General features: G+C 33.5%; 1 protein-coding gene across 4 annotated transcripts; it reads left to right on the top strand.

The window, feature by feature from the left end:
- The first annotated feature begins 3380 nt into the window (after positions 1 to 3380).
- On the top strand, positions 3381 to 10433 carry zgc:66484. Of its 4 annotated transcripts, none has more exons than XM_073911625.1 (4): positions 3381 to 3592; positions 4309 to 5510; positions 8202 to 8385; positions 9901 to 10340. In XM_073911625.1, exons 2-4 carry the CDS (start codon positions 4327 to 4329, stop codon positions 10018 to 10020), a joined length of 1488 nt encoding a protein of 495 aa, XP_073767726.1. In that variant the 5' UTR covers positions 3381 to 3592; positions 4309 to 4326; the 3' UTR covers positions 10021 to 10340.
- Positions 10434 to 12288: the final 1855 nt, after the last annotated feature.

The following is a 12288-nucleotide window of genomic DNA, read 5'->3' as shown; positions in this document are numbered from 1 at the left end:
CACTGTGGTGACCCCTGATAAATAAGGGATTAAGCCGAAGGAAGATTAATGTTTTAAATGATTAATTAAATTTTAAAATATTTACTGTGGTGTCACGGTGGCGCAGTGGGTATCACGATCACCTCACAGCAAGAAGGTCACAGGTTCGAGCCTTGGCTGGGTCAGGTGGCATTTCTATGTGGAGTTTGCATGTTCTCCCTGTGTTCGAGTGGGTTTCCTCTGGGTGCTCCAGTGTCCCCCACAAGTCCAAAGACGTGGTATAGGTGAAATGGGTAAGCAAAATTGTCCATAGTGTGTGGCTGTGAATGAGTGTGTATGGATGTTTGCCAGTAATGGTTTGCAGCTGGAAGGGCATCCACTGTATAAAACATATGCTGGATAAGTTGGTGGTTCTTTCCACCGTGGGGACCCCAGATTAATAAAGGGACTAAGCCGAAAATGAATGATTGAATGAATGAATGAATGAATGTTTACTGCATTAATTATATTACATTTTATATAACTATAAAATTATCTAGCATTGACTTATGCAGTACCAGTGTAAAATTTTAACATAGAGGGGTAACTAAGGGTGAATACTACTCATACTATATAGAACAGGGGTGGGCAAACTAGGTCCTGGAAGGCTGGTGTCCTGCACAGTTTAGCTGCAAGTCTAATCAAACACACCTGCTTATAGATTTCTAGTGATCTTGAAGACACTTCTTGGGATGTTTAGGTGAGTTTGATTAGTGTTGTAGCTACGTAAACTAGTAGTAGTAGCAGGACCGAGTTTGCCCACCTCTGATATAGAGCATACTATTCTAACAGTAGTGAAGTTCAAACTCAAATGAAGAACCTAGTAGTAGGCAATTTCAAATAGCCTACGTTTGGTGTGAGGAATCAATGAGGGATAGTTAAAGTGTCATGCATGGATGATGTCAAACTCCAGGTGAGTTTTCTTGCGTGTCTGTATCGAAGAGAAAATTTGATCGCAATAGTCTTTAAGCAGCTGTTGGTGAACATGTCAATCCAACAATCAAAGACCACAGATATGAGCTTATACTGAAAAAAAATTATGTATGCTGTACGTTTCTTAAAACTACTTATTTAAAATGAGCTAAAACAACACAATTCCTGATTTTGCTTTAGACAACTTCATTGTTTTATGTCCAATCCACATAAATTTGTAAAAAAAATAAATAAATAAATTTGGTTAACTTAATTCCTTCATGCTTTACCAACACAAATCGACTGTGTGGAACACAGAATTATTTACATTGTACAGTAAGATTACATGAATCTTTTCGGATTTCCTAAATGTATCTCTGAAACGGCACAGTAAGCAGTGCTTAAGACCTGATGGTTGAAATTTTGAAATTGAAAATAATCTTAAGCAGCATTTATGTCTGAGTGTGGACATTGCGTCTGTTTTGTGCTTTACTTACATTGTTTTTTCACCCGAGCTGTTGTCTTGTTTTCGTTTTTTTACCGTATGAGAAGATGGAAATGTGGCATTAGAAGTGTCATTTACTTGAGGGATGTCAGCAATGTAATGCATGAGTCATGCAATGTATAGACAATGAAATACTTTTGGCCTACATTTCTGCAATTCTTTACAACAACAAATAATAAACAAGACTGTTCTCCAAGACATCTTTAAGCAGTCTGTCTGACTTGACAATAGCAAAGGCAAACAAAGAGACTAGGTGGGTAAGAACTGTCTTTCAGCAGGGATTGTTGACTTTTTAATCCAGATTTGTAAAATCCAACACAAATTACCCTGTTATTACGCTCACGCCCCACACGCCCAGTTTCACATACAGGTAAAATGACAAAGAAAACATGACTAATATGCTATATGTCATCGTGAATGTTCAGGATTTGTGCTTATTTTTAATGGTATGTTTAAGAATGATTAAACTGAAAACTTTGTGTTGCATTTTTTTTTACTCTCAAAAGTCCTCACACTCAGGCACACACACACACACACACACACACACACACACACACACACACACACACACACACGCGCACACAAAACATGTAAAAACCCTGCTTATTCAAATTACAATTACATCCTATTATTTTAGCTACACTTGGTAGTATTTTGCCAAAGTGAGTACTTTTACACTAATTTTATTATCCCCGTTTAAATATTAATGTAAACTGTATTGCTAAATACAGTAAACTCATATTTCCTAAAACACAGTTCTGCACAGGAATTTAATAATCAAAATGCAAAAAAACTTGGCAATCTGACTTGGCTTTGTCTTGTTTCTAGTCTAAATATCCAAAAAAATTTTAAATCAAGTGAAAATATTGCTTTGTATTAAAACAAGTAAAAGTATTATTAAATTAGTTTTTTTGTTTGTTTGTTTGTTTGTTTTTGCATAAATCATATAAATTCCACATGAATACAGTATTTAAATACAGTTCTCTAGCCCCTGGTCAACTATAATTCAGACTCAGCATTGCATATCTTCCAATGTAACTATTGCAAATTTGCACATTGCGATATCGGTGCTGAAATTATATACCGTGCATTTAACCATTAATGTGTGAATGCATTGTAATCAATAACCAATAATTGTAAACTGATGAGCATTTAAACAAGTAACGAAATCTAATTAAAACTATAGCTACTAAATTTTTCTTTCACTATAAAACCCAATAAGTTTAAGGTTTGAGGAAACCGATTGTGACAAACCATTTGAGTTAAAAACCTATGAGTAATGTGAACTTACTCCATTTATGTTGAAATATTGTGGTATTTAATTAACTCATTATCTTCAACACTAAGTTCAAGCTCTTTTTAAATGAGCAGAATTAACTTTTAGTAAATTGAGTTAACTACACTTATTTCATTTAATAAAGTTGACTGTTGGTTTTATAGTGTTGGAATTTTGTTGATCAGTTTCTAATATGCCTGGCATAAAATACAGTAAAATTGTTTAATATATTTATTATTATTATTATATATATATATATATATATATATATATATATATATATATATATATATATATATATATATATATGTATATATATATATATATATATATATATAATAAAAATATTAAACAATTTTACTGTTTTTTTATGCCAGGCTGATTAGAAACTGATATAAATGGACTTCAAGCAGCTTTTAGCAGAAAATTTTAACTAGCCAGGCTGACCTGTAAGATCAACAAACAAGATTAGGTCTGTTAGAACTTTTCAGCAGAAATGGTAAGCTAGTTTACACAAAAACACACAATGATTATGAACAAATGTTAACTAAAAATAAGAAGTACACTATATATCATTCAGAAATAAAACTTTTGTGAGAATAATGCAAGCACATACCTATGCTTATTGCAGTAGCTTCAGCAACACAAGATGACTTTTTAAGTTGAATCTGACTTAAGGGAAGTAATTTTCTTTCAAACATTTTCTTCAGCATTAGTTTATCTGTTTAGAAATTAGTTATTTTGAAGAGTTTTGAAGTGTAAGGTACTTTCGTAAACAGCTAACTTCATAATTAGGTCTGAGGCAAGTCAACGAGCAAGAAAAAAGGCGGGTTATTAGCGCCATCTGCTGACTATCAGCTTAAAGGAATAGACACAATAAGGTTGGTTTCATTTCATCAGTTTTTCTTGTGTAAAAGTTTGATGTTTCGCGTTTTTCATTAATCCAATTAGTAGCCTACGTGACATTCATAGTAATTGTAAAATATTTAGTACTAGAAATCTAATAATAGCCTAATCTGTTTGTTTATTGATAGTTTATCTGTCGATATCATTCAGCAATGTTTAGGTTAACTGTTAATGGATAAAAACAGACAAAATAAATAATATTTTGATTAATGCATATTTAAGATTTTATCGTCTTATTTAAAGTAATTTAAAGTCTTATTTAAATAAGTTTCTTTTCTTTTATATGCAGACATTTATTTTGAAGTTTGGCTTTACCGTGAATGTGGCTGCATTCACACTGTCACTATCGTCAAAATAGCAATAGAATGAAAACATGAATGTGATCGTTCATGTTTTACTGGATATTAAATAAATCTGCTGTCGTCACGCAGGCAAAGTGCAAACGAGAGAAGAGGTCATGCTGCCTACTATACCATTTGCATCTCCAACTTCCATTGGATGACTAAAAACCACCTGATCTTTATGTAAATAATACTGTACTATATGAATTACAAAGGTCAGGTTTTACAGGTATTGCAGGTGTTAAGCTACATAAAGGCAACTTTAAAGTGGGTAGGGCACTCTTTTACAGTCTGTCTGTCAAGTTGCTGTCTGCAAGAGTTAATTTATACATTTTCTGCTTTCTAAACAGCTCAACAAAGCAGCAACAATGAGTACAGGACCAGAAAATGCCAAAGTTCTAGTGATTGGGTCAGGGTTTGCAGGTTTGGCCGCTGCATCCAAGTTAATCGAAGCAGGATTTGAAGATGTCCTGGTTCTTGAGGCAAAGGAAAGAGTTGGAGGTCGAGTTCACACCACTAAACCATTCACCGAGAACATAATCGAAGTTGGAGCGAACTGGATCCATGGGCAGAAAGGAAACCCACTGTACAAGATTGCCAAAGAGAAGAACCTGCTATCTGAAGGACCGTCAGCAATGAAAAACATGTGCCTCCCTCATTCTGTCTCCCCTCGAGATTACTTTTTCAACGAGGATGGGAAGCCGGTCCCCAAATCAGTTGTAGATCAAGTGTGTGCACGCTTCAGCAAGCTCACAGATAAAGCTTTTGATGATGAGCTGGACGGCAAGTACAGAAAACTAACACTGGGTGCGTATTTAGATGATGCCTTTGGAGGAACAGAATTATCCAAAACCGAAGATGCCCGGCAAGTTTATGAATGGTGCAAGAGGGTTGAATGCACAGATGAGGCTTGCTCCAGTCTCTATGAGATTTCTGCATCTCAGCTTAGCAATTACACAGAGCTAGAGGGAGGGTTTTTCAACACTCTGGGACCTGGTGGATATCAAGCAATTTTAGATGTTCTTCTTAGAGATGTGCCTTCAGAAGCTGTCCGGTGTAATGCACCAGTTAAGACCATCCGCTGGGATCTGGTTAAAGAAGGCCAGAGCGAGGAGGAAGATCATCCTGTTCAGGTCGTCTGTGAAAATGGACAGACTTTTGAAGCAGACCATGTGATAGTCACCGTATCTCTTGGTGTTCTCAAAGAGCATGCTAAAACCATGTTTGATCCGACTTTACCAGAAAAGAAGCTGTCCGCTATTAATGATCTCGGCTTTGGGATTGTGAACAAAATCTTTCTGTTTTTTGAGAAGAGTTTCTGGCCGGATGATTGTGCTGGGGTTCAGCTGGTGTGGAAAGAGGGGCCTGAGGATAAAGATGTGTATGAGGATCTGTCTGAAGGAGAAGACTGGAAGCAGACGTGGTTTAAGAAGATCACTGGTTTTGATACGGTGGCTCGTCATCCTACTGCTCTGTGTGGCTGGATCACGGGCAGGGAAGCACTTTATATGGAGAGTCTTCAGGACAGGGAAATCCAGGAGGTCTGTGTGAGGTAAAGTGTATCATTTTGACCAATATATTTTCTCTCTCTCAGTTCAATAATTCAGTTCAATAACTGCTTTATTGGCATGACAAATGTTACAAATGTATTGCCAAAGCATTTATAAAGTTTACATTAAAACGAACATACATATATATTTTTAAAAACATAGAAAACACAGTAAATAGTGGTAGTAGTAGTTAAAAAATAATAATTCAATTACAAATAAAAATGTTAAATGATAAATCAGAATAAACTGTATATTTAATTATGAACATTTATGAATAAAACATGATAAAAATAATCAGTATTTTTACTATTATTAATTTATAATAATAATAATAATAATAAACTATATCTGTGTGTGTGTGTCTCTCTTATATTACTTATATTATTATTTTATTAAATAATATATATTTTGGGATATTTTTAGCACACCTACACAATCTGTGTGTGTGTTTTAAATATATAATTTTCATTTAGATTTGGGATATAATATGTATATTTAATGAGTGACATTAAGGGCGACACAGTAGCTCAGTGTTTAGCACTGTCACCTCACAGCAAGAAGGTTGCTTGTTCAAGTCATGGCTGGTCCAGTTGTCATTTCTGTGTGGAGTTTGCATGCTCTTCCCGTGTTGTCGTAGGTTTCCTCCGTGTACTCCGGTTTCCCCCACAGTCCAAAGAGATTAATTTTATCCTTACATTACATCATGACATTGAGCTGTGAAATTATGTATTATTTTATATATATATATATATATATATATATATATATATATATATATATATATATATATATATATATATATATATATATATATATATATATATATATATTTATTTATATATTTATTTATTTATATATATATTTATTTATATATATTTATATATATATATATATATATATATATATATAATTTTATTTTAATGTGTATTAAGTATATTTATCATTTATATTTAGATTTAATAATTATACTTAATATTTAGTAAAAAAAAAACTTTAAACATAACTTTTACATAAATATATTTGATGATTTTACTATGAGCATTGATTCCTTCAAATAACATTGAGTTAATTCTGACATTTTAGTCAGTATTTTAATTATAGTCTTTTATGTGTGTGCACAAGTTAATGCAATTGTTTATTTGAAAAAGTCCAATCATTTTAAAATGATTTATTATTTAATTGTATATTTATTTATTTAGATTTATTTTATTCGGCTTTCATTGAAATGCATTGGTTAGATTGTAAACAAATTTTTAAAACACCTGCTTTTACATCAGTAAGTAGCATATAGCTAATAATTATCACTACTATATCACAAATTCAGCTTGTGGGCATGTATTTCTTTTTTTGCCAAGCATTAAAACACATTGTTCAAATAGTATTATTATAAATTAAACTGCTAATAAATTGGCATATAACAGTTATTAATTAATATATAGCTGAAGTCAGATTTATTAGCCATCCTGAATTATTGGCCCCCTGTACAAATACTCCCCAGTTTCTGTTTGACAGACATTTTTTCAACACATTTCTAAACATAATAGTTTTAATAACTTTTTTATAATATATACTACTTTATATACTAGTTTTAATAACTAGTTTTTAGTAAATAATACTTTACTAGATATTTTAAAAAGGCTAGTATTCAGCTTAAAGTACAATTTAAATGCTTAACTAGGGTAATGTAAAGTAAATGGGACGCTGACAACGAAGGTGTAGATCCAAATGCAGGTTTATTAAGAATAGTCAGGCAAGCAACAGTCGACAATAGTATCTGGATGCAGCCTTTATGATGCAAGCTAAGATTGCATTGCTCAGAGATGCAATGTCAGAGACACAATGCACTCAACGGAGCTAGTGACATCACTGTAAGGGTTAGGGTTAGATGAGCCAATTAAAAAGCATTGGATGCAGCTCAGATAGCATCTGCACCGAGTCAGCAGCCAGACCCTTCACAGCGCAGGAGCAAGCAAATATATACAGGCAATCAAGAGTCGTGGTCATAAAACAGGCAGATGGTTAAAAGGCAGGCAGAAGCAACATAAACAAACAAAACAAAGCAAAGCAAAGGTCAGAAACAAGGCGAGGCAAGGCAAAACATGTTGCAATTCTTACAAAAGCAGTAAAACAAGACTCGGCAATGAAGTGTGCGTGTATGCTGTATATGTAATTCTTGTAATCAGTCCATATTGATCCTCCGGCTGTGAGTGTGTTCAGCGTAATCTGGAACAGGTGCGTGTGAGAGGTGCATGACTGGATCTTGCAGTCCATATACCAACGGATTTGTAGTTTTTTAGCGAACTGCATGTTTACCAGTGATCTGCCGGGATTAAATCGCTAGTGATTGTGATAGGTAATTAGGCAAGTTATTGTATGATGATTGTTTGTTCTGTTGACATTCAAAAAATATTGCTTTAGGGGGCTAATAATATTGACCCCTAAAATGTTTTTTTTTTTTTAAACTGCTTTTATTCTAGTGAAATAAGACTTTCTCCAGAGGAAAAAAATATTATAGGAAATACTGTGAAAAATTCCTTGCTCTGTTAAACATTTTGGGAAATATTTGAAAAAGGAAAAAAAAGGCTAATAATTTTGACCTCAACTGTATGTCACAATTTAAGCTCTTAATTGTTTTTTTGTTGTTGTATTTGTTGTCACTAATAAACTGAATATCTCTATATGTATTTTTAAAGGTTGCTCAGGTCTTCAACAGGCTGGCCAGTACCAGAAGTGTCAAAGACGCTGATCTCCAGATGGGGCTCTGATCCTCAAGTCCGCGGCTCCTATACATTTGTACCTGATGGTGTTGATGGAGTGGAAGCACACAAGGCTTTAGCGTCCCCTCTTCCCCCTAAACACAGGTCCAGGGGGAGGAAGGTAACCATTTGATATTGTATATATTAAATGTTTGAAAGATTAATATTACACAGATGTTTATTTTTTATTGTAAAGTGTAAAATGTATGAAATCTGATTATTATATTATATTATATTATATTATATTATATTATATTATATTATATTATATTATATTATATTATATTATATTATATTATATTATATTATTCATTCATTCATTTTCTTGTCGGCTTAGTCCCTTTATTAATCCGGGGTCGCCACAGCGGAATGAACCGCCAACTTATCCAGCAAGTTTTTACAAAGCGGATGCCCTTCCAGCCGCAACCCATCTCTGGGAAACATCCACAAACACACACTACGGACAATTTAGCCTACCCAATTCACCTGTACCGCATGTCTTTGGACTGTGGGGGAAACCGGAGCACCCGGAGGAAACCCACGCGAATGCAGGGAGAACATGCAAACTCCAAACAGAAACGCCAACTGAGCCGAGGCTCGAACCAGTGACCTTCTTGCTGTGAGGCGACAGCACTACCTACTGCGCCACTGCTTCACTATATTATATTATATTATATTATATTATATTATATTATATTATATTATATTATATTATATTATATTATATTATATTATATTATATTATGTAAAAGGCTTTTTTTAACCATTTTAATTAACAATAACAAGGATATCCACATATTATTCTGTAAATGTAAACAGTATAATTCCATAATCAAGCTATGATAGAGTTAACAATTATTTGGTCAACAAAGCAAGTCTCTCATACAATATATCTACTAAAAGACAGAAAATATTACTTCACAAACTGTGTTGTAAATAAATCATATCAACATTTTGTTATTACTATTATTAAATCACAATAATATTACTGAAATGAATTTAAAAGCAGAATAAATATAAAACTGCACAGATTTCCACAAGTAAGTACATAGACTCAGTGATGGGCTAATGATCTGCGGAAATCTGCAAATTTCTGCACGCGTAGATTTCGTGTGGGCCTAGACATAAATAGCTACTCCCCCCATTATGACAGCTCTGACAATGGTAATGGTTGACCTCAAGTCCATATAGCTATAGAATCTTGAAGGGGGCGAAGCATGGCAGATACTAGAGAGCATTTGATTGGTCTGAAGATTTGATGAGAAGTGATGTCATTTATTTATTTTTTTTTTTTTTATGCGTTTAGAGTGAAGTTACACACTGCAAGCTTTGGATGTTTATGACTTCTTAATGTACATTTGGTCACACTACACTGTATACAAGTTGACTCAACTTAAAATCGTATAGAAACTTGCGGCACAGCTTTTTTTGAGTTCACTTAACTTTTAACCCAAGCACTGCACTAAAAAAGCTCTGCAGCGAACCGCCCTTTTTAGATTTAAACTTGTTTTTTTGTTTATTTACAGTGTAGCTTATATATATATCCTTATAACTAACATATTCATACTAATTTCTAAAATGCTTGATTCTGATTTCACAGGGACTTTAATAACAGTTTTTTTCTCTGTTTCTGAAGAACCTTCAGGTTTTGTTTGCTGGTGAAGCGACGCATGTGAACTTCTACACCACCACCCATGGAGCCTATTTATCCGGACAGCGAGAAGCAGAAAGACTCATCAGCTATTACTCTGACTGAACATACAGTCGCAAAGACAGGGGAACATACACTTTGGTCTTATGAAGAAACATTTTATAAGCGTAAAGCACTTTATAGACTTGCTCTTACATCATATAGTTTGCGTTTTGTCTCTGCCTGACCCAGAAGCAGTTTATAGCTTAACTGTGAGTGCTTGCAAATGACATCCACCTGCTCGTGTTATCATGCATATCTCCGTCCTGTTAATTGTTAAACATCAACGACGTGTTGTACATGTAGTACTGATAAAGAAATAGTCTTTTGCACTTGCCAAGCATTTATACTGTTATGGAGAAAAAAATGAAAAGACCTCTTGAAAATTCCCAGTCTCTCTGGATTTAATATGTGTGTTTATGATTAATATTATTTGTTTTATTCTATAAATTTTTAATATATAAAATAATTCTTTCATATTTTTTTGGTTTAGTCCCTTTATTAATCAGGGGTCACCACTGCGGAATGAACCGCCAACTTATCCAGCATATGTTTTACACAGGGGATGCCCTTCCAGCCGCAACCCAACACTGGGAAACACACATACACTCTTGCCATCACACACATACACTACGGCCAATTTAGCTTACCCAATTCACCAATAGCGCATGTCTTTGGACTGTGGGGGAAACCAGAGCACCCAGAGGAAACCCATGCGAACACGGGGAGAACATGCAAACTAAATAATTTACCGTTTTTTTTTTTTTGCAGAAAATATCAATTGGATACAATAAAAGCCATTGTGATTAAAAACCAAAGTTATTCCAGCAAATATCGATTTCTTAACTTTTTAGAATTAAAACAAAATTAGTTTGTTGTCTTAAAATGAACATAAGTATGTGCTTTTAATTGTTTTATGCAAAACAATAATAAAAAATTATAAAATTATAACATTCAGAATTGTCATCAGTATATTACAGAATAAAAATAAATGATGTTTTGCTCAAAGACATAAATTAAAGAAACTGGAAATTTTCATGTGCTCTTAATCTCAGATCATTGTACTGTACATTATTTATATTTCCCAAAATGAATGAAAGTCAATTATTGAAGTAAATTAGTATATTCAAGTACTTTAAGAAACTCCTGACCTACAAATACCTTGAAAATTTAGAAATGAAGCTGATCCATATAACATAAGAAGGGCTATTTATCTGCAATAATACAGTGCCTTAGTGAACTGAATTGTTTATTGGTAATATATGTTTGTCCATTTCAAACCAATAAACCACTTTTACCCCCAAAACTTCTACTCATTTTTAATAATTGTAATATGAACCAAGACACTTAAACTATGAAATGCAACATGTATTGGAGAATATGATGATGAATAAAGGTTTTTAAAATGTAAATAATTAAAAATTATGTAGTTATTTATAACTTTTTTAAACAGAAAAGATTAAAAGATAATCGGGTATGACTCAGCATGAATGCTGTTTTTCAGCAGGTTCCTGCTCTGCAAAAAATAAAACAGACACCCTTAACATCTCATCCATCAACACGTGAGAACAGTACAATCACCAAACATGCAAAATAAAGAGAAACAGGCTACTATCTCTCGATAGTTGACCATCAGATGACGAGCATGGACATTTTTCTTTACAAGTCTCAGTGTTGGTATTATTTTTAGATGTTGTGGGATCTCATTCCAGGCTTTTGTGAATAAATAAAAGAAGGGTCTCCATCCATTACAGTTTTTAAAAGCTGTTAATGGCAGACATCAATTTGTTGCAGATTTGTATTAAGTTTTGGTACCAAAGCACAAAGGGCTGCTGAGGTAGCACTATTTAAAATTTGTTAGTAGAGTTTAATCCCTGTGTTCATAATGTAAGTTTGATATAATAAAGCATTCGAGAGTAGGAAAGCAGTGATGTGTCCATCCAGAAAGTCTATTGTGGATCTTTTTAGGCCCTATTGTGCAGTATAGATATTAGCTCCGAGCTATGAATTGCTGTTTGACCAAACAGGCAAAAAGCATGACAAGCTGGAAAAGATTATGGCATGAATATAAGTTTCAGAAACAGAAAAGAACAAATTTGTCCCAAATTCCCATAAACAAATAGCTTTTGTTTCAGCTTTTTGTGTTTGCTAAAAGATTAGTTAAAATTAGACTAAATTATTTCAAAATGATTATTAGACATCATTATGTTTTTGATATGCTTACTATTATATCCTTTATTTTAAAAATCGCTAACATCTCTGACGTCCATGGAAACAAAACTGTTTTGAACATGTCTTTTATTTTGAAAATCTTTTACTTACGGGTTCCGGGTT

Source organism: Danio rerio, chromosome 9 (genome assembly GCF_049306965.1).
Source record: "Danio rerio strain Tuebingen ecotype United States chromosome 9, GRCz12tu, whole genome shotgun sequence".
NCBI lineage: Eukaryota > Metazoa > Chordata > Actinopteri > Cypriniformes > Danionidae > Danio > Danio rerio.
Note: the sequence above shows the minus strand (reverse complement) of the source record. Positions and strands in the feature narration are given on the sequence as shown.